Source organism: Staurois parvus, unplaced genomic scaffold (assembly GCF_062004578.1).
Source record: "Staurois parvus isolate SC_StPar_1 unplaced genomic scaffold, SC_StPar_1.0 ptg000750l, whole genome shotgun sequence".
In the NCBI taxonomy this organism is placed as follows: domain Eukaryota; kingdom Metazoa; phylum Chordata; class Amphibia; order Anura; family Ranidae; genus Staurois; species Staurois parvus.
In genome coordinates, this window is record NW_028318546.1 from 1,817,193 (window position 1) to 1,841,511 (window position 24,319).

A 24,319-nucleotide genomic window follows, 5' to 3' on the forward strand; every position below is an offset into this window, starting at 1 on the left:
ATGTATAGATTCATATCAACTTTGGAGAAAATAGGTAAATCTTTAAGCAGCAGCTTCAATATTTTGTCAACTTTAATCTTTTGTTGGAGATTTAAACTGAAGAATCTACATAAAGCTCTCTCATCAATCTGTATGGTTTTGGGAATAGTAATCTATCCTCCATTACATAGTGCACTCAGGTCATTCAAAAGTTTGTTTGAAGAACTGAAGGGTAATATCAAACAGGGATTCATTTTGGCACACTTAACACAGAAATTAAAAATTCAAGACAGAGTGAGATTTAAAAGTCATTTTTGTTTGGTTGGATTGTTCAATTAATCAAAAAAAAAAAAATCTCATATAGAAATGTCAAGAAGCCTGAATGCCAATCGGAGTCATTATGCAAATGAAGAGGTTGTACTTGTGACTATAAAAGTACCAGAGTTAGAAAATGTGCAAATCAGGAGGGATTATTCAGTATTGCTACATTCCCCTGCTAATCTTTAGTCAGCAATGGATGAAGAAATGGGAGAAAAGCATGCTGTACTTAACCAAGGGGAAGAGAATGAAATGGTGAGCAAATAGTTCATTCTTTGTATATATAAAAAATGTACTGCACATAGAAGCCTTTTATGAACTTAACTGATGTTGAAAGTTTAATTTTCTGCCACACTTAGCATATCCTTAGACTCATAACTGATACACATTTATAATCAGCTTTCCAAAGCATACAAGAGCATACCTTCCAACATTTTGAGATAGGAATGAGGGATACCTGTTAGCAAATATATGCAGGCATAGGACACACCCCTCTGACACACCCACTTAAAGGAGAATTGGAAAATAAAAAGGTTTGTTAAACCCACAAGTGCTTACTACTACTATTCCTTTTTACTGGCAATTGAAGTTTACAAATGCAACAATTTAGAAACTAGATGAAAGGTTTAGCACTGTGAAATAGTTTTATATACAACTATATCGATCAGACCAAAATGAGGGACAAATGAAGAGGAAAGAGGGGCAGAGGGACTTTGTTCCAAATCAGGGATAGTCCCTCGAAATCAGGGACAGTTGGGAGGTATGCAAGAGCTACCTACTATCACAATAATATAACTATGATGTAATATGTGAAGGTTGCAAATGTTCTGAAATATTAGATGTGATTACCTTGTTCCTCACATTGTATGTTGTTAAGCTTGTTGATTATGTTCAACAAGTACTTTATTAGTTTTTTAACCCTTTCACGCGAGTATGCTTTATTTTAAGGCAAACCTACAATCTGTCTGTAGACTGGCCAAGTGACCCGAACTCTTACATTATAAAGAGATCAAAAGGTTTTCATTTTCCTACATAAAACAAGGAACCCACCAAATGCTAACATTCTGTCTTGAATGCTTTTGTGCAGCAGTAGCAGTGAAATTGCAAATTGGGGGAAGAGAGTACATTCACATGGATATTCTGCTGATTACATGTCTGAAAAACAAAACAGACAGTGTTGATTGATCCCATTAAAATTGGGCTATGACAGAAATACCTGTTTTATTCAAACCAAATATATTATGGTGTTAGATAACTGTAGCTTATTGCTCCTCTAAAATGTCTGCTTAGTAGTTGGAAGAAATTAAAAATGACTGGTGCTTATTTTTTTTTTTGTTTGTACCAATTGTCATCTTCATTATATGGCCAGTTTAAAAATATTTATTGTAATACCTTGATAACATTCAGGTTATTCTGAAGCTAAAAAATCATATTCAGATAGTAGTTCTACAAGTGTATGCAGATTTTTAAAATGAATGTGGCCCAGACTTAAAATTTTGTTAGAAACATCATATTATGCAATTATTAAAATATGCGTAGAAAATTGTTTCAATATATTCAGAAAATCAAGATTACTTATCTAGAAAAATGAAAAAAAAATGAAAAAAAAAACCTGCATGGTAATGTTTACTTTTATACGGCCCTGTGCATTCCATTTTTCACAGATAGTGGAAACTGAAAACTAGAATTTTAGTCTAAGTTCCATAGATCCAAAATAATGTCTAGGCTCTTTTCATAGATGCCTTTTAGGCTAGAGTCCAGATTAAGAAAAAGAAGAGTTAAAGTTAAAATGTTGTCGTTCTAAAATGTAACCAGTTTTGATCTTTCTTAGAGGGAAAAGATAAAACAGAAGTATCCATACATTAGCATGTATACAAGCACACTAGGAAATGCAGACTGAACATGTCAAGTTAAGCGAAGTATAAGGTCTAATGAAGGCACCAAATTCCCAGTGTTAGACTTCCAAAACACTAAGATATCTATTTATAAAAAATCTGCTGTGTGAATGTCTCATCAATAGTGAAAAATTAAGGAATAATACCCATACTGTTTGAGTGTATTCTCCATTGCCTTTTTACTGGGCAAATGTACTATTTCCCTATAAATAAAACCTTAAGAGAAAATAGCCATAAGAACATTCATCAACACAAAAAAGCCTAACATTATAGGTTAAGAACTTTCAGTCAACAGGGAAAAAAATTTGAGGAAGGCTTTTGGATTGTGTGCACGGCCTATGGAGATTCCCGTGTGAACAGTCGAATTAAAGGGTGTTCCACTAATTGAACCTCCAGCTGAGACATTTAGCAGCTTTATTATTACCACTGTTAAATGTGAAAGTTCCCTGTCTGAGGCTCTTGCTGGCTGGTGTCCAAAGAAGCAGTGGTTCATCACTGCCTGGCACCTTCAGCTATCAGTTAGGGACTCCTGGCTGTCAGGTGAATGTAAACTAAGGAAGATTTAAAAAAATATTTTGGGTCTCCCCAAATTCATATCAGGCCGCTCAGGTCTGGTATGGATTTTAAGGTGGGCCCTATAAAAATAATCAAAAACATAAAGGCCCCCCCAGTGGGATCCCAATGATGTCAACAACCAAATACAGTATTTTCTACTTAAGCCTGTGTGGACCAGCAGATGTCATTCAGAAGGAATGAAGTGGTGAAGTCAGGTATGTTGGTGGGTGGGTGAGGGTGGCTGGGCATCATAAATGATGTTGATCTTACATTGTGGGACTATTTAAAAACATTTTTTTAATTAAAGGATTGTGTGTGTTTATTTGACATTTTCCACCTCATTCATGTGGGGGTGCATTATCTGGGATCCCCTTATTCTTAAAGGGCGCTTCCAGATTTCAATTAGCCCCCACCTGAAGATCCCTACAATCAACATGGGGACAAGGTGACTTGGTACCCCCCTATTTTAAGTGGTATGTGGTATATGGTTGGTGGGGGGGGGTACACTTGTTCCCTCCTTTTCTTACCAGCTAGGTTGAATGCTGGGATAATGGCCAGAAGTGGATTTGAAGGGAGATCAATCCTTTTCTTTTCTTATTTGTTACATATCACTCATATTTCCCCTTCTGGTGGAATGTTCTTAGACTATAGTGCTACTTTGTATATTGATTGATGTTTTTTGAAGTATATGTGAACCCCCACCTTGTAAAACAACCTATTCAGTTTAAAGTAAAAGGAAAATACAACATATTTGTGTATAGATATAAAAAAGTTATAAATACAATTTTTCCCTTTTTATATAAGTGATCATCTACCCTCTGGTCTCAGCTGCATAAGGAGCTTAGAGAGCTAGTGGAGGAGAAACAACAGAACACTGAACTTCCTAGTGAAAAGTTGTGCAGGGGTATAGTGAGCACAAGTCTATTTGTTGGAGGAGAGCGGGCTGAGTTTTCAACACAGCTAGAAAACTGACCACATGGTGCTCTAATGCCTAGTGTGCTAATTTTTCAATAGGAAAGAAGAATGTATAGCAGGAACACCAGGTATTTCACACAAAGGATGCAATACAAAGAGAACAGGATAATTTTTCATACAAGTACATGGAACAGCAGGCACATATCAAGAATATGAAATGTTGGGTCTACATAATTTTTAGCTCTTATGGTTGAATGTTCTTTTTTTTCTATTTTCTCTTAGGATAGAGAGAAAAGAATGGCAACAAATAGAAACTGACATTACACACATATTACAAACACTAGAGATAATATTCATTACGGTTTCATGAATGATGAGATGTTTGCTTGTGCGGCACATTTTTTATATATTTTTTGTTATGTTTTGGTTCAAACACAGAACACCTTACACATGTTGGGGACTCTGGATGCATAAGTAACAGATACACTTGTGGACAGCAGCAATGTCAATCCGGGTAGAGGGTAGTTTAAGATGTGCTAGCAGATTAAGACTGCATTCACATTGGTGTACTGGTCAGTGCACCCAATCTTTACTGAAGTACGATCATATCACAGAAGACATAGTGCAATGTTTCAGAACTGCGCAGGACCTCTTCGTCAGGCATGTGACACCTGATGAAGGGGTCCTGTGCGGCTCTGAAACATTGCACTATGTCTTCTGTGATGTGATTGTTACTCAATAAAGATTTTGGATGCTGTTAGAAAAACCATAGAGTACTGGAGAATGTATGCATGTGATCTGTGATGTCTCTAGTTCCAGCTTCAGCACTCGGTATTCCAAAGCTCGATTCAGGAAAGTGTGCAATAGGAATATTGACACAGCTTGGTCTGTTAAACACTTTGTTTGGTGCTCTCATTAAACTTTACACATGTGAATCTTCAAATCTGGGCCCTTTTTTGAAGGACACCGGATTTTTGTTGAAAGCTGTCTTACCAGAGCCATTGTGCTTTATCACAAGCTAACTGATCTTCTGATTTGAATCCAGTGCCTAAATTCTACTTGCTCAAAGTTAAGTTAAAGAAATACATGTATTCTGGGGCATTTCTATTACAGGAATATATAGTTGCCACCACAAACTGAGAACCACCTGTAAACCACATTACTTGTGCCTTCCAGAGTGACAGCTGCCATTATGACCAATCTCACAGATTAGCCAAACCTGCCCAGATACTTCCCCCACCCAGAGTGACAACCATTATATAACATATTATTTGACTGAGGTGGCAGGGTGTGGGGGGGATATAACCATGACTTACCGCCATTGAATTAAGCGTTCTGGTCAAAATGTATTATAATGTATGAGGTTCTAGGATAAGGCATGATAGCATATAAAGTGGTTGTAAACCCTTATGTATACCCACTGAAGTGGCTAGCTATGGCTAGATGATACACAGAGATTAAACATTGTTTCCTACATCCTACAGCTTCCTAAAGCACACATTTTACACAGCATTTCTGAGCTCCAGAAGACAGGGGGTAAGGATCTAGTGTTACAAACTGCGCAACATAGAGCATGGAGCTGAGTATAATCTGAGATCTGAGTGGAATGGACATACCCCCATCTAAACATTCTAACAGGGAATCATGCACAACTGATGCTGTCAATCACTTGCTGTGTCCTGGAGGAGAGACAGGGTTGTTTCCTGGAATTGTCTGGTGTTGGCATAGATTGTGTGAAATGCAGATAGCAGAGGAATGAGAGCAGTGAGAAATCACAGTAGATGCTTTGAATCAAAGCAAGTAAACCTATAGAAAAATATGTTTTGTTCATTTTTAATTTCAAAGGTTTACAACCACTTTTAGGTCTGTTGCTGTTATGTCATGAAAAGTAAGGGTCTGGTGTAAAATATTGTAACATCTGGTTGCATAATACACAGGTGTGGGGTTATGCAATAATAATATACAGAGTTTTAACAATGCACTGTATTTCTAAAGCCAAAACTACTTTTAAATTTTGAACAGAGACTGAATGTCTTGAAATATCTGTACGCTTTTTTTTTTTTATTGCATTGCCCCTGTTAGGGAGATTCACTCTCTGCAGTCATCACTAGGACAGAAGGTCAAGTCAACTCTTTTAATGGGGACACCTGTTCTGATTACAACTTTCTAAGCAGGAATCTGCCCTCATATGGAGATTTTTCTCTCAATTTCTGTTGTGTCTACGAGACAAAAAGACTGAGAGAGATTTTAGCCATTCCCTACTTTTAAACATAAAAAACATTGTTTTAAATATACTTTCATTCATTTTTTATCTCAATTTGCAGGAACTGTTTGGTTACAAAACTGAAAGATGGCGTAGTATCCTGTGTCTAATTGGTTACATCTTTTCACTGGGGTTCCTGAAGCTTCTCTTCTATTGGAAGCCTGAGCTGGATGTATGGTGTCATTGTGTCCCATGTAGTTTAGCAAAAGCTGATGTTGTTTTGCTCAAAAGAGCTGTAAGTATATTTATTTGTCCAATGGTCTTTGCTTGTGTGTGGATCGGGGACATAGAATAATCATACTGGCAAGCAGACATCATTTGCTAGTAATTTAGGATGGCAACTGAGTAAAGTACAGTGACCAAATGTCCTCAGTTTCAAGAGACAATCCCCACTTTCTGCATGATGTCCTCTATTTTGTCCCTGGGATACAGTGAAGTCCCCCACAGCTGCAAGTACCTCCCAAGCTGTCTGAAATCCAGCCTACCAGTCTGGTCTCTGCTTCATTTCTTCCACTCAGTGGCCTCTCCTGTATTCATTCCTCCAATCCTTTGTGTGTACCCCTCTCTGTATGTGTTGGACTGTGCATTGTGTGCATCTATTTCCCTACCATGCCTAAACAGAAAACAGGCAGCAGCTCACTAGCAGCATATTGCAGGGAGAACTTTACATGACACTGCTGGGATTGTACTCTTATTCATTTCATATCACCTCTAATAAAGATTAGGGATGAGCTGCTGGTTTGGTCTGAACCCAGGTCCAGACTGAATTGTGCTTGTTTGGCAAACTGGGAGCCATTATCCACCCCCCCCCCCCTTATTTTCAAAGGGACTTTGAGGATCCAATAAACCCTTCATTCACAGACCCCACAACCACTGAGCCAGGGTCGTAAGGAAGAGGCTATGTCATCATCATTAGGGAAACGTTGCCTTGCCACGGTCATCTGTCTGTTTCAAATATCTGTTGCCAGTTGTTTATAGGTATGGTCAGCAGGGTGTCCCCACAATTCATATTTTAAAATCTGGTAACCTTAGTGTAAAGCTCTAATATTAATGAAAAACAGAAACCCTTAGATTCTTCCACATACCAAGTGGTGGTAGATTAATATGATATCTGTGACACCTTCAGTAAGAAAACAACATTACAAACAAGGCCTCAGCAAGGAACATATGAAAGAGTTCATTCTGAAAATGTCTGCTGCATTTTCTCTTCAGATAATAAGTTACTGGAAATAATAATAAGTTGCACTGGAAACCCTTTATTGTGTATTAACCTCCCTGGCGGTATTCCCGAGTGTAGCTTGGGGTAAAATGTCAGTACCAAAAGCAGTAACCCCGAGCTACACTCAGGCTTACCATGCGGCGCTGCATAGGGAGTCCCTGCCGAGCTTACCTTGTCCTGCGCTCCCGCGATGTGTCCCCTGCAGCATCCCCGGCCATCTCCTCCGGCTGATGCCGGCATCCGGCTTCTGTGTTCCGGTCCCTGTGACGCCGGGGCGTACAGGCACCGCAGGCGGCGGGAAATTTGAACATTTTAAAAAAATGTCATTTTTTCAAAACGAATTTTACATAGTAAAACATTGCTGTTTCAAACCATTTCACATACATTTTGTCCCGAGTGCTTTGTCCTGTGCCCTGCCTGCATTTTGACTGTTCTTTCTGCCTGGAAACTTAGAAAAGTCCATGGCGTCCAAAAAGCGTCCCTTTAGGTCAAAAGCGGGTTTAAATCAACTAGAGAACAGCGATAGTAAATCAGAACCACTTGCAGAATTGAGTGATAATGATTCGTGGGGAAATTCGTCATCAGACACTGAAAACGATTTTGCGACTTTGCTCAGTGATGTGCGAACTTGGCGCTATATTTCAAATTTCAGTGTTTTTGGTTTGATTATATTATTGAATTAAATGTATTATTATTATATTATTATTTTTTATGATTATTTATTAAATTATAATTTATGATTTTGTGTTTCAAATGTTATCATACCCGGGATGTTTACTAGACTCTTGTTCGGACAGATTTCAGTGAGTTATTCCTAAATATTACAGCCTACAATAAAAAAACTACATATTTCCATGCAAAAAAATGGTATCGCTTTCAGCACCAAAAGTCTGAAATAATCATACCGCTAGGGAGGTTAAATGTTTATCTGTATACACATGGTAAAAACATGTACAATATACAATAAAACAGTAAACAACAAATAACTTTAAAATAACTAATACGGTATATCATTGTGCCCAATCCATTATAGTATCCCTTTAAAATGTACTTGTAGATAACTTCCCACCATACTGTATGGTGTTCCACCATCTGCTTTTCCGCAGTTTGTGCCAGAGTTGAAAAGTCACTGAATTTTTGGGTAAGATCCAGCTGTAAACTGGCTTGTTTCCCTGAGAAAGGGACATGTGAGGACATCAACAGAGCTTTATTGACAATTGTTTGAGTTCCCTCTGAGACGATGCGTTGTCCTAATCCACAGTCAATATAGTGTTTTTTGACCATGCAGGTTGTTAATTAGACAGCACATAAGAAAGCATACTTTTAATGTATGTTGTATGAATAAGTATTATGTATAACAGTGAGGGAAAGTGCTGCAAATAATAACCAGTCAACTCCAAATACAGACTGCGATTAGATTGTTTTTACAGCTGCTGTTTTTGGCTTCTGGTATTTTTTTCTACAGTCAGCAAACTCAGCAGCATGCTATACTATGTATTCATGAACACATAGGCTTTATTATTATTATTATTATTATACAGGATTTATATAGCGCCAACAGTTTGCGCAGCACTTTACAAAATTATGGTAGACATTACAGTTACAATACAATTTGGTACAAGAGGAAACAGAGGGCGTTTTTTGGCAGGAGTGTTTTCTGGCTGGAAAAAACTCAGAACTAGTGGGTTTCAAGAGGAGCTTCTTAGCTGTAAAAATGCTCTAATGCTGATTAGGCTCCATGCACACTGTGCATTTTAATAACTCTGGTAGCATTAGCTGTGTATAGTCACGTTAAAAACGTGAGGTTTTTAGCATTTAGCAGCGATTTCCCTTTTTTTGTGTTTTTTAAGCTCAAAAAAGTCCAAAAACACCGGTTTGCTGCGATTTATTGCGATTTCCAGTGTTTTACCATGTTTTGCGCATTTTTCAGTGTTAGAGCGTTTTTAGTCCTCATGCACACTTGAAATTTTTACAGCTGCTGTTTTTGGCTTTTGACTTTTTTTTCTACATTAGTAAACTCCCCAGCATGTTATGCTATGTGTCCATGCACACATAGACTGTAATCAACATTTTTTGGCTGGGACGTTTTTTGGCTGAAAAAAAAAACCACAGGACTAGTGGGTTTCTAGAGGAAATGCTGAAAAACGTGGCAAAACGCAGAAAAACACAGTAAAACACTGCAAGCTGGCGTTTGTGGACTTTTTTGGACCCCAAAGAAAAAAGGGGTAAAAAGAAAACTAAAAAACACAACCGTGAAAAAATGCAGGAAAACTCCGCTAATTGCGGCAAAACACAGCTGAACACTAATGCAAAAACACTAAAAAAAAGCTGAAAAACTCATGTTTTTAACGTGACTTTACACAGCTAACGTTACCAGCATTATCAAAACATCCCGTGTGCATGAGGGCTTACAGCTAAAAAACTCCTCTAGAAATCCACTAGTTCTGGGGGGTTTTACCAGCCAAAAAACACCCCTGCCAAAAAAATGCTGATCAGTCTATGTGTGCATGGACACAGGATAACATGCTGGGGAGTTTACTGGCTGTAGAAAAAAAATGTCAAAAGGCAAAAACAGCAGCTGCAAAATTGTCCAGTGTGCATGAGGACTAAAAGCTGAAAAACACTGATAAAAACTGAAAAACGCCAGTAAAAGCTGAAAAAAACTAAAAAATGTGGCTATTAATGAGTGCTTTTGAGCCTCAAGATTTTGTGGGAGTATAACTTTGCTAAAAACGCAAACACTGAAAAACAGTAAAAAAAACTTTGAAATTAAGCTGATGCAAAAAAGCTAAAAAACATGAAAACTCACGTTTTTATTGCAGCATTCTACAGCTAACACTACTGGTGTTTTTATAACATCCAGTGTGTATGAGGCCTAAGAGCCAGCTTCTTTACCTGTGTATCTTTCTTACAATGTATTTGCCATTTCCTCTTAGTGGTATGGAAATCTTGTTTACTACACTTGATAACAAACAAAAGAAGCATTTACCAATAAGCATAACATATTTTACAGCATAACAAATTATTAAAGGTACCCATACACAAGCAAAAGTTTACACAGGATGTGAACATTGAAAAAAAAACCCAAAAAGAAATACAATTTAACAATGTATGTAAGATTTCAACAAACTGTCTAGGACCACTGAGATAGTCTACTAGGCTGGGAAGATGTAGGTGATTTTTACTGTGCAGAGATCATTACATTATAATTAAACCCTATGAATATATTATTATATATTATTAACATTATATAAATATACACTCACCAGACACTTTATTCAGCACACCTTGCTAGTACTGGGTTTAAACTCTCTTTTTCCTTCATTCTTTGTGGCATAGATTCAACAAGGAGGTGGGAACATTTCTCAGAGATTTTGGTCCATATTGACATGATAGCATCACACAATTGCTGTAGATTTGTCAGCTGCACATCAATGAACCGTTGATATTATTATTATTATTATTACTACACAGGATTTATATAGTGCCAACAGTTTTCTCAGTGCTTTACAATATAATGGTAGACAATACAGTAACAATACAGTTCAATACAAGAGGAATAGGAGGGCCCTGCTCCTTACAAGGCAGGATGGATCCATGATTTCATGTTATTTACGCCAAATTCTGACCCTACCATCTGAATGTCGCAGCTAAAATTGGGACTCATCAGACTCACTCATTCCTGGCAACATCTTTCCAATATTCTGTTGTCCAATTTTGGTGAGCCTGTGTGAATTGTAGCCTCCGTTCCCTGTTCATGGCTGACAGGAGTGACACCCGGTGTAGTCTGCTGCTGCCATAGCTCATCTGCTTCAAGGTTCGACGTGTTGTGCATTTGGAGATGGTATTCTGCATACCTTGGTCGAAACGAGTGGTTATTTGAGTTACTGTTCCCTTTCTATCATCTTGAACGTCTGCCCATTCTCTTCTGACATTAACAAGGCATTTTCATCCACACAACTGCCAGTCATTGGATATTTTCTCTTTTTCGGACCATTCTCTGTAAACTCTAGAGATGGCTGCGCATGAAAATCCCAGCAGATCAGCAGTTTTTTAAATACTCAGATCAGTCTGTCTGGCACCAATAACCATGCCATGTTCAAAGTCACTTATATCTCCTTTCTTCCTGATTCTGATACTCGGTTTCAACTTCAACAAGTCATCTTCACCAAATCTAGGTGTCTAAATACATTGAGTTGCTGCCATTTGGTTGGCTGATTAGCAATTTGTGCTACCAAGCAATTGAACAGGTGTACCTAATAAAGTGGCCTGTGAATGTATATTTAACATGTTGCAGTGTATCAGTGTATTAGATGTGGTAACTGCAGTAGTTTCCCTTTTCAGATTTTTTTTTTCTTTTTTTCTTTTATGTTCACCTGGCAATCTGGCCTGTAATACACTTGCTATCTAAGGGTTACAGCGCTCGCTCACTGAGGTCTATCTATTGAGGAGTGACATTCTCATGCTAGACTGGGCATAAGAAGTTGGGTATTGCCATAGAGGACACATGCCAATGCTGAAATTAAGACTATAAAAATTAAAAATATACAGAAATTCTACCTAAACAGAACTATCAGCTCTGCCAAACAGCTTTAACTCACATTGGCAAAACTGCTGCTGTGGTCCAAACCTTTCATAGAAAGGGGGAGGGCTTTACATTCCTCCAAATTCTTGGCTTCTGAGACTCCCCTGACCAGGGGCAAAGGCTGTACAAAATATTATACTTATTCTTTATTTCTGGCAGTAATCCTGCAAAGTTTTTGGTCAAAACCTCATAATTCACAAACTCCTAGGGATTCCCCATGAACACTGGGTAGATGAACCCCAAATTCCATCCTTACAAGGACACTGAAATATTGGCAACACTAACAGGCATTTTATGTACCTGCAGAAAATGTATTTGACCTGAAAAGAAAATGAATGTAACCACCACATCCAAGAACTGGTAAACTGTAGTATATTACATTTTTGTAATTTTATTTAAATTTTAAATATACTTTCGCAGCCAGTTCCGTATGTCATACAGACATGACAGCAGGGGATTTAACAAACAATCCGGTGACTGCAGGCACCGAGATTGTGTATAAAACTGACAGGCAGACAACCGCCTGTCAGATGGAGGCAGTTGGGTGGCTGAATTGCTGCCGATCGCTTTCACAGCCCCTGATACTGGTGCCCCCCCACACAACGCTCTTGCCATGTATTCGAGCCCTGGTTACCCATTTGCTGGCCTGGGGTGTGCCATTGCAGGTGCTGGCAGGTGGAGGGTAGAGAGGAGAGAGGATGAATGTGAAGTTACACCCAAGCACATTACATCCCCCCCCCCAAAAAAAATGTTGAGCCCTCCTACCCCCACATATATGCATACGTCGGAGCACCTACGTGTGAAAACATTGATTGCGATACATGTTACATATTATCGTGCATGCTGGAGGGAGAACAATAATTATAGCACAAGACCTCCTCTGTAACACTAAACTGATGACCTGCAGGAGGCCGTTGAAGCACCGCCTATAGAAGTTTGTAGCCATTTCATAGGCACACACAGATTTAAGGTTTGGCATGTTGGGTATCTATTTACTCAGCGCAACCTCGTCTTTTATATTTTACTGCATTTGTTTGCCCTAAAATTCACTTTTTTTTACTGAAAGTTACGGTAATATCTGGTGATATAAAAAATTGGAACTATCACCATTTTGTTCTCTAGGCTGTCTACTTTCAGAAAATATATAATTTTTGGGGATTTTGTGTAATCTTCAGGTCTAAATATATATTTTTTAAAATTTGTGTGCAAACAATGCAAAAATGGCTCTGGCAGCAAAATTACTAAACAGTGATAGGTTGACTGGTTATATATCTTTCTGGAGGGTTTGTATGATATATACTGCACAGTTGATGTACATTCTGGCATAAAAAAATAACTGCTCAAGGGTCTCTATTTGATGACACATGATAGGGAGTACTTTACATGTATATCACATGTAAAATGAAATTAAAGTATACATTTTAATCATTGAAAAAAATTATTACATATAAGCTTAGTTTGTGCTGGTTTTATATTTAAAGCACTAAAAAGCAAAATGTATTACTGCTTACCATTTTTTAGATGTGATGGGTGCATTAGTTTCCTTTTTTTTTAGGCTTTCACTCTTCTATTTTCATCTGGTGATCCATCCAGCAAGTCTGTTACTTTTCAGAAGCACAAGCTTGTGGGCGGGCCTACCACATCCGTGCACTAGGGGTAACTTTGCCCGAGGGCATGCTCACCCATGCCCGGAACTAGGCAGGAAGTGTGTACATGTGTACAGTCTAACAGTTTTTGACCCAGGGGGACCGTGTCTTCTGAATGATAAGAGTCATCTGGGCAGCAGAGTCTTCCCCGTGGTCAGCCACATGTGTTGGACAGTGCCAGGATTTCCATTGAGAACCATGGGAGTAGGTTGATGGCCTCCAGGGAAGAGGGTTGCTCCTTCTCAATGTTGCCAAAGAAAAACTTGCTCCAGGCCACCTGATTTATCTTGGCTGGCTTAGATGGCACTAAGCTATGAGATTCTGGGGGCACTAGTGACACAGAAGCAGTGGAGCCTGACAATACTGGAAGTAGCAGCTCTGTAAGCTCATCTGGCAACATCTTGGGATCCAGTTGTGCGGCTGTGACAACAGAAGAGCAAGCAACCACATTGCCCTCATCCTGAGGGGGTGTGTATCCTAAAGATGAATCTTTGGTCAGCTGCACAACTTCTAAAGCTTCGGGGAAGGCCAATACTTGAGTCACATGTCCACTGTTTGTAGCTATGGTGATAACTACGCACAAATCCTGGGAGAGTGCAGACAGCTCCAGAATACACAGTTTTATCCTTTGCTTAGGTTGTCCATCCCCTAAGTCTGCAAGGTCCTCGGAACCTTTCATGTGCTGAAAGAGCAAGGACCCACAGTTGGGGCATCTCACCCAGGGAGCAAAATTGCAGAACCTCCGCCGTCAACTTGGGAAGATGACTCGCAGCTTATCTATGTGCGAACCTTGCAATGTGTCAAATCTGAGATAGGCCAGTATGTTAGGCCAGTGTCCAGAACCAGAATGGGCATCTTCCAAGGTAGGATTTCATGCACCATATTAATGGCAGATTCTCAGCAAAGCCCCCTGAAATTCTGAAGGGCTTCTGGGTTCTGGGCATTAAATACTCCTCTTATTGGGATTCCAGCAATGGGATGCCACTTGCCTGAATGAGGACCAATCTGGAGTACAGCATGGCAGTCACATGATTGGCAGTGACATGTTGCTGGGAAAGCTGAACAAGTCCTAACTAACTAACAGCCATGGTCTCTTTAGAGGGGATCTTCAGGTGCATAAGGTGAGTGTATCCTGCCGATTATGCCAAGTTGTGGGCAATGCCTACCGTGCCCATGTATTAGGGCTCACTTACCAATGCCCGAGACCAGGCTCAAGGGAACATTTGATAGTCTTTACTGATCAGTTGTAGTGCAACCATGATAAAAGTGCAAATGGTTAATTTTCCTCCTAACCCTGACTAACTGATAAATGACCCAGGCATACCTTTCAGGCATTAGTCTATAGTGGGGAGTCCATAGTTGGTGACCCCGGAATCCTTGGTATAGAAGGTAGTAGAGACAGTTTCTCTTCGTCCTGAGATGTAACAAGAATAGCAGCAGCACTTGGAGGGACTCTTGGATCTCAGCTTTCCCCCAATTTATACCACATGTAGGCTGGCTAAAGCCTCAAAAAGTCTGCACACCAGGAGCATCAATCTTATTCCCTTTCCCAACCCAGCCTGGGCCACCCTGCTTACACAGTCTCCAGCAGAATGCAGCAGTTTGCATGGATAAGGCAATCCATTTACCACTGGCAGGGGTGATTAAAGTAATCATTTAGTTATTCATGTAAAACCTTTATCCAAAAGGAAAAGAACATTTTTATTGCTGTAATTGATTATAAAGTGTGAGCTGGATTTTGGCTTTAATTTGTTTTTGTATTCAAATCTGCAAAGACATTTAACACTCCTCTTCCTCTGACGCCCCCAACAATGACAACGACAATGCTGCTGTCTGTTGTGCTTCCTGTACTCATTCATCCAGAGTGAAGTCTCACTAATACAGGAGGTGTGTTACTGGTTGGGTCACAAGGTGAAAACTGAGGGTAAAAAAGCCAAAGAAAGGAAAACTGATGCAACCACCACATCTAATGATTGGTAAATGCAATACAATACATTTTTGGTTTAGAGCGTAATATCACTTTAATATGGGTCTAGTGTAATCAGCAAAACAAGTTTATAAGAATATAAATATCAAGTTACTTTTTAAATTACATGTAACAATGCAAATGATATATAAGAGCATACAGACACAATTCACACACAACACTCAGAATTGCTCAGGACTGACATTTGAATGTAACCTCAATGTATATTCCAGAATTTAAGCTGCAACAAGCTTTATAACCTTCCTCTGTGCCTTAGTACTACCTACAATTATTATTTAATCTAAAACCATGAGTTCAGGAAGATGCACAGCTTTGAAAGGGTAGTAGACAGACAGTAAATCACAATATTTCTTGAAAAATGAACTGTATACCACAAGCAAATATTAGTGTTTGTAATTGTATAACTACCTTCCTTTCTCTACAGGGTGATCTTAAACAGTACAATAAAAAGCGGGTGATTGTGATCCAACCTAATACTATGGGAGAAAAACCAGGTCATCAGCTCATTCAAGATGAAAATTCAGTTTTTAGCAGATCAATAATGAAGCCAGAAGGAAAGGTAATTGTACGGTTTTGAAAGACAAGTCAGCCCAAAACTTCCATTTGGATAGGTAGCTCAGAAATCTATGATGAGACCTACCAAGTTCCTAATCTCTTCTTAAAAAGTCTGTATCATCAATAACATATATCAGTTTTGGATGGATTGATTCAAAATATGTATGGTAATTAAATGCAATGTCTAGAAAGCTATTATTTCATGGTAAGATGTGTGAATACGTAATTTTAATATTAAAATGTACATTGCACTTGTGTTGATACTTTATTACATTACAGGTGCGATATTTAGATGTTCAAAAAATACGTTATGTTTGGATTCCTTCTAAAAGCATGTTTAAGAAGATTGGGTAAGTTGAATGGAATAAAAGAAGAAGATGCAATATCATGTTATCAATCACATGCATAAGTGATTTCATACCATATGATGTTCTAATTCCAGCATCCTAGATGAGTCTCTTTCCTGTGCAGATGTTCACACAAAATATGGCTTTGGTTTAAAAAAAGAAGAACAAAATATAAGGTATATGCATTTAATAATCATAGTTAAGCAGATTTTTTGAGTGTTACAAAGAATTCTATAAACTTGCAAGGTTGCATGGTTCTTTTAAACACTTCACCCAGTTTCAACAAGAGTTTAGTATCCCAGCTTCCTGACATTTTCAATATCTCCAATTAAAACATGGAACTGTAGCTCCGCTAGAGACTAGGAAGTCTGTTTTCATAATTCTGTACTTGAAAAGGCCTTGTTAGACCCTGAACATTCTAAACTAATCTCTTCCTTTTATAGTACCTTACTACAGGGCAAACCCACTCACCTCCATACTTCAAGGTCCAGTTGGCTGCATTATATCCCAAATGTTTCAGATGAAAACAGGGATATTATCCTTCATGCTTTAGCACCACTATTTCCATGAGTAATAGACTTATTCAATTCAATACACCACTTCGACTTTTTCAGATGCATAGGAGAGACAACCCTGACTGTCACCAATGTCATAAGTACCCAATGGACCTTTTCCATATGTTCTGGGGCTTTTTTGTCCAAAGTAACTTGCTTTATTGCTACGCATTTTGAGCTGCCAATGTATGTAACCCGAAGTGAAGTGGTGTATACTGGGTTTGTTGGAAGATATAGATTTGGGTTCATATCAGAAACAATTCTTGTGATTCTTACTGTTCTATGCTAGGAAACCAGTTGTGTTATAATGGATACACTCGAAAGTCATCCATATTAATATGTGGAAAAACCTGATTAATCAGGTTTTACTGTTTTATAAGCTAACTTATGAAGCCAGGGGATGCCCTCACAAATTTGAATCTGGGGCCCATGAGTTGAACATTTTTCATAGTTATTTAATCATAGTTGTGAGTCACCTGATACCTAATGTGTTTCTAATTTGTCAAGATATATAGCGTATCATACCTACTCCTTAAATCCTTGTTTGATCTTGGTGCATATATGTTCTCTACTACCTCCTTACTCTACTTACCTCTTTTTTGTATCACTATATGACATGTCTTAGCCATTCCTTCCTTGATTACTGGACTTAAATGTTTTGTTACTTTTCATTTTTTTAAACAATGGGAAACATTGCATTGCAGAGTGCTATTCTGTTAATGATTACGTGCCACCTTTTGTTATTCTATTTCTATGTATAAGCTGCCCCCATGATGGGGGGGGGGATTGTCTAACTATTTGTTAGACAACTGGTTGGATGTATATCTTGCAACGCTTATATGCTGCATATGCTGTATTTACCTTTTTTTAAATTTTCAACAAAAAAACAGTATACTGTATAAAAAAAAACGTGCAAGGTTGGAAGAACTCTCCAGCTATTAAATCTTTGTTAAAGAAGCCTATAATGTTTTTCAGCGAACTTCCCTCCTTTGTGAAAAATATTGGTCAGTGGTTATTTCTGACCTGCACAATGGTCCTCTAGTCTTATGTCTGATATAAAAAAGTCAACTAATATTTGGCTGACCTTTTGAAGTTTGCAACTCTCCAGTCTGTATCTCAAGCCTAGATATGTGAACCTGCCTAGGACAAAGCCTCCATTGGGAAAGGGCAGCCCAGCTCAACTCCTATGCTCACTCATGGTCTTAACAAGTAATACAAATCAAGACTTTTGGCAGAACAAGGTGACCCAAGTAAAATGTGTATGTTCTATTTTGCCAGACGACAGATCTGTGGATTCAATGAAATTACAGTGAAGGTCATCCCAATCTGGAAACTACTTTTCAAAGAGGTAGGATAAAAATGCTTTATTATAAAAGAAATACGCTCTATTTTTTTTATTGTGGGCTAAACAATATCGGTGCAGGGGTAAAAAACTGTTTCTTCACGAAGAAGAAAAAATATTTGGGAGAAACACATAAAAATGTGTAAATAAATAAAATTATATTTTATTTTGATCTTCATATTGGTAATAGGAAATAGTGGAAGTTAAAGAAACTAATTGTATACGATTGCTTTAATGATGTGTGTCTTTGCCTAAAACCTTCATTATAACTGATATCTATTACAAAAGTGCTTATATTTTTGTGTTTAAAATTTTTAATGTACAGTGTGTAAAACAAGAGAAATTGAGGTTGATTTACTAAAGGCAAATAGACTGCACACTCTGCAAGAGCAGTTGCTCCAGAGCTTAGAAAATGAGCAGAAGCTCAGCTGACTTTCATCATCCAATCATGTGCAAGAATAAAATGCTGTTTTTTTTGCATCCGATTTGGTATTCTTTGCAAAGTGAAACTCCTTTACTGAGCTCTGGAGCAACTGCACTTGCAGAGTGCAGATGCACTTTGCAACATGCACAGCCTATTTGCTTTTAGTAAATCAACCCTGTTATGCCACTAAAAACAATTGCCTTTTGTATTGAGCATGCACCTTGCCAGATCATTAAAAGGCAGGGGCCTTAGTCAAAGCCAGCTAAAGATGAAGGAATGAAACGCAACAATAATAGCTCTGATCAATGTAATTTAGTTCCCTTCCAATAAAACCTGTTTCTGTTTACTATTGTCAGCATTGTCAGAAAAGAGATGATTTCAATACAATAGAATAGGTATTCAGCGCTGTCATGGGGTGTAGTGACAGCTCCTTGAACTGAGCATTTAACACATTTCTGTCAACATTTGCATCCATGCATTTACATACACAAATGGAAGAACAAACATAAAATCATTTCAGGATGATATGATCCATATTGCTATACATTGCCTCTTACAGTGCATGCTTGACAAAGGTAGGTGTAGGTTTGACTGTACAGTTGTTTTTTTTAGAAAACTATAAGCTATCAGTAGTGATAAGTGAACAAGGCAAAGTTCATCCAATTAAAATCTAATGGAGCCGAATCTTGTTTTTGTTTGTACCTTTTAAATGGCAATATTAAAAATAGACAATTCCTTTAAAGTGATTGTAAACCCTTCCATATACTCAGTGAAGTGTCTGGCCTCAGGTGATAAGAGAATAAACAAATCCTACTGCATAGGTTATACCTGTCTATCTCTTGTCTTCTTTACATTTGTTCAAAGTGCTGAATTTATAAAGCTTGTCTGAGAGTTCAGAAAAAAGGGTGTGTGTTAAGGAAAATATGTTATTACATCAATTATGTTGTTTCATTAAATATGACATTATATAGTTTTTAATTCTATGTTAACCACTGTTAGGCTTCTTTGAGCAAGTTATATCTGTAGGCCTAAACCTTTACTCTGGAAATTATCTGTAAGCAGGGGTGGACTGACCATTTGGGCATTCGGGCATTGCCCGAGGGCCCGGGTCAGTAGGGGGCCCGTGAGAGTATCACTGTCCAGTGAAAGTGTGGGGAGCGGGGGACGAGGTAGTCTCAGATCCCGACCCAGAAGTAGCTTACCTGTCACTTCACATGGTGGCAGAGTAAGTCAGGTGATAGGTCCGCACACTGTGCTGGTGATGAAGCCGGTGGGCAGTGGGAAGGTGGGAGGCATATCATCCATGGGTGCGGGGTGTTCACCGCACACACCCTGCACACACCCCGCCTCCATGGATGATATGTATCAGGAACAAAGTCGGAGGTGATCGGTGCAGTGGAGGGAGAGTAATAGCACCAATCTCCCTGCATGTATTTCAATGAAGCAGCTGAAAGCTGCGGGAGGTATAGGCTTCCAGCTGCCTCATTGAAATCCATGTAGGGAGATTGGTGCTGCCCCTGCTCCGATCATCTCTTACTGTGCATCAGATTTCCCTCCTGGGCTCCCCTCAGTTCTCCTCAGCCACCCCCCCCGCTCACAGGTCCCTGATGCCTCATGTTCTCTGACAGTGTCCAGCCCCTCCCCCCATCCTCCACAACAATGACAGAGCAGAGGAGAGAGGATCTGCTCTGCCTCCCCTGTCCAGATCATCCGGCAGCTCTATGATGCTTCTGAATGTACCAGGTCAGTGCTCTCCCTCCATTCCTTCTTTCCTCTCCTCCTTCCTTTCTTCCTTCCTTCAACCCTTCCTCCATCCATTCCTTCCTTTCTTCCTTCCTTCAACCCTTCCTCCATCCATTCCTTCCTTTCTTCCTTCCTTCAACCCTTCCTCCATACTTTCCTTCCTTTCTTCCTTCCTTCAACCCTTCCCCCATACTTTCCTTCCTTTCTTCCTTCCTCCATTTCCTCCCTCCCTCCCTTCATTCTTTCCTCCCTCCTTTCATTCTTTCCTCCCTCCTTTCATTTACTTCCTTCCTCCCTTCCTTCTTTCCTTCCTTCCTTCATCCATTCCCTCCCTCCATTTTCTTCCTCCCTTCCTTCCTTTCCTTCCTTCCTTCCTTCCTTCCCCTTCCTTCATTCCTTCCTCCATCAATTTTCTGCCTTCCTTCCTCTATTCCCTCCCTCTCTCCCTCCCTTTCCTCCCTTTTTTTCCTTCCCTCCCTCCTTGTCCTTCCTTCCTTCCTTCCTTCCTTCCTTCCTCCATCCACTTTCTTTCCTTCCTTCCTCCATCCATTCCCTCCCTCCCTCCCTCCCTCCTTTTCTTCTTTCCCTTCCTTCCTCCATCCATTCCCTTCATTCTTTCATCCCACCCCTCCTTCCTTCCCTCCCCTTCCTACCTCTATCCATTCCCTGCCTCCCTTTTTCTTCTTCCTTCCTTCCTTCCCTCCATCCATTCCTTTCCTTCAGATATAAGGGGGTACAGGTTCTGTTTATTCATCCCAATCTAATGACAGCCCAACATACACTAGTGCTCCCTGTTCACTCTCTACTGACACTGTCCACTGCCCCCACAAAATCATTGTGAAAAAAATAATAGAGAAATACATTGTAAAAAATAATAAAAACATTCTATAATAACAATTTTAAAAAATCTGACACCCACGCCATTGCTCTGCTGACACCATCCACTGGCCACCCAAAAGCATTTTGAAAAAAAATGATAAAAGTAATAAAACATTAATTTGTAAAAAAAAAATCATAAAAAAAATAAAATAATACTAATAAAAATGAAGAGCTACTGACACCATCCTACATATACTACCCACTACCATACACTCCGCACTCCTCTCCCTGTACATACTACCCACTGTCATACACTCCTCACTGTACATTCCCTATTTAACATGACCTCATTCTGCACTATATAAGTCATCTCAGACACTATTTAACCACACCCCTTTTAAGCCATGCCCAATTTTTAGCTCAATTTAAAACACACCCCTCCTCTCTCATCCCTACCTCTCTCTCACTCCTCCTCCTCCTCTCTCTCTCACACACCCCTCCTCTTTTTCACCCTCTTACTCCCCTCTCTCTTTCTCTTCCCCCACATGGCAGCCATCTTTAAACCTGGAAGTGCCCAGTGGCTTCTACGGAAAGAAGCCGGAAACATTCATGTAGTCTTTGCTGCAGTAAATATTTAAATGCCTCTTCTATGCAGCTGAGCTGCAATATGTAGGTAGGGTGTTGTGTGGGTGTGGCTTGAGTGTAGGCAGGGTACAGGGCGCCCCATTATCTCTTGCTGCCCAGGGGTCCCATGAGTTGTCAGTTCACCCCTGTCTGTAAGATCAATTCTGCAAGCTGGTAGAATAATGTCACAAACAAGTTACAAATGTCTCTCTAAATACACAGCTTACCCTTCTAAATACACAATTTACCTGCCTGCCTGCTTTAGCTAAATTAAATAGCTACTTTTTAGAAAGTAGTTAAGGAATAATCAAAGAGATGCTGTGGATTAGACTTTGACATGATACGATCAATCAAAGTTGTACTTTGACATGATGTGTTATATAAAGATGACTTTTATTATGTATGCCCAAATGTGTAATTATTCATGAAACTATGCCTATATGTACCACCTATCTATACAATTACACAGGTCTGCAAAAAAATTTTTTTCAAGACCTGTTTTGGTTATTCTACGTAATCTTTATGTTTTTTGGAGCACTGAATCCGAAAATGACCTCTCCATTTTGTCATAGGACATCACGTTTCCTGACAATTTAGGTAACTATGTTAAATAAGGCAATACCTCAAAATAAATGGAAATAGACTTATAAAATTAAAGTTTTATTACACTTTTTCATGAAAATCCTTTTTTTAACTGAAATGAGCTCACCTACACACACTAAACTCGATTCTTCTTCCCTGTGAGGCTCCTCTTGGTGCATTTATGATTGTGAGTAGCATCTGGAATGTCTCTCTGAAGCATCCAACAGTAGTCTGTCATCATTGTAATGCTCCATTTTCCCTGGTATCTCCTTTCCATCTCTTTAATGTCTTGGTGGAATCGTTCACCTTGTTCCTCACTCACAGCTCCCAAATTTTCAGGAAAGTCGTCAAGGTGGGACTGGAGGAAATGCACTTTCAATCTCATCAGGCAACCTAAAGCTTGAAATGCTTTCAGCATTTGTCCGACAATCTTTTTGTAGTGAGGATCTTTGTTATTGCCTAAACATTTCTGTACGACTTCTTTAAATGCAGTCCCCCCTTCTTTTTGAGGATCCATCATGGTATTGACAAACCCTTGATCAACTATAAGCCCTCTAAGGTCTGGTCCGACGAACACACCTTCCTTCAATTTTGCCTCCGACAGGCCTGGAAACTTGGTGACCAAGTATTTGAAGCATTCTCCATCTCTTGGAAGTGATTTTACAAATTGTTTCATCAATCCCAATTTTATGTGGAGAGGTGGTAGAAGAACTTTATGGGAAGGTACCAACGTTTCTCGGAGGACATTTTTTCACTGACTATTAGCACCCTCGGCTGCCAACTCTTCTTGGCCAGTGATTTTGTCGGTCTCGACTGTCCCATAGACACAGAAAACAAGGGTATTTGGTATCTCACCCACTGGATTCTTCAGTAAAGATTAACCCCTTCTACCATTAGAAGCATAGACTCAGGGCTGAGGCTTACACATACAGTATGCTGCTGAGTATCCCAGTAGTCAGACATGTCACTCAGAGCAGCACTTGTATTCACCCCCTTTGCAGGGGGGGAGGGGCAGAGATTGTTTACCTGCAAATAACAACAAAGGGCCAGAAGAGAACTAGGGAAATGAGGAAATAGAATGTTTTTTCCCTAAAACTTGCTTCGCTTATGTATATATTGCTGACCATCAGATTTACAGTGGTATATTTTTTTTTTACATAACTCGGACAACCCCTTTAAGGTTTTTTTGGCATTTTATATCTTAAATGCACTTATGTGAATTAATTAATAGTAATTTGGACTTTAAATTTGGTTAAAAACCCATAATATGAAAAAAAACCAAAAATTTTAATTTTTTTATAAATTTGAAGACAATTTTACATTTTGTGGCAAATAATGACGTCTAGGAGTTTTTTCAATATTTTATTTGTTTTAAGCACACCAAAATACATGGAAATTAGATGAAAATATTCAAACAGCTTTTTAGTCACCGACCTGTGTTATTAATGAAAACACACCTACTTGTACACTCATTAAGAAATGTATACACCTATTTGAAACTATAAAAACCCTGAAAAATCAATTAAAGATCAGATCAGTTTCTGTTGCTATACTGGTCTCCCTTGGAAATTTGTTCACCTTCAGTCAAAAATCGAAGCTAGACGATATAGCAGAACATTTCCTTGACAGGGTGGAGAGCTGAATTTACACTCTGTAGATCTCAGTGGGGGGAGCTCTGAGAGTTGATTGGAGGGACGTGACCCCCCCCCCAACCTTCACACAGCACACAGGAACAGAGCTGAAGCTGTCAATCTACTAGAGGTCCCTCCCCTGTCACGGTTTTCTCTTGGTGTCAGGAAAACTTGTCAGAAGTGATTCATGCTGATAGCAAAGGAATGACGCAGCAGGTAGAAATGAAACTTAGTGCTCTTAATTCAGAAAAGTACACATTATAGAGGAATATCCTTTGCTCATATTTGATGTCTGAGATTTTCAACAACTCTAAATAACATGCTCGAGGGATGCTG

The 24,319-nt window shown here is 39.1% G+C and overlaps 1 protein-coding gene across 1 annotated transcript in view; it reads left to right on the plus strand.

The window, feature by feature from the left end:
• Positions 1-435: 435 nt before the first annotated feature.
• Positions 436-24,319, plus strand: part of LOC149445020 (putative cation-transporting ATPase 13A4) — an 85,998-nt gene continuing 62,114 nt past the window's right edge. The window contains exons 1-6 of the mRNA XM_089654313.1: positions 436-552; positions 5,987-6,160; positions 15,787-15,921; positions 16,197-16,267; positions 16,360-16,440; positions 18,097-18,166. Coding sequence (XP_089510439.1) covers positions 493-552; positions 5,987-6,160; positions 15,787-15,921; positions 16,197-16,267; positions 16,360-16,440; positions 18,097-18,166 — 591 coding nt within the window. The 5' untranslated portion in view covers positions 436-492. The remainder of the gene's footprint in view (positions 553-5,986; positions 6,161-15,786; positions 15,922-16,196; positions 16,268-16,359; positions 16,441-18,096; positions 18,167-24,319) is intronic.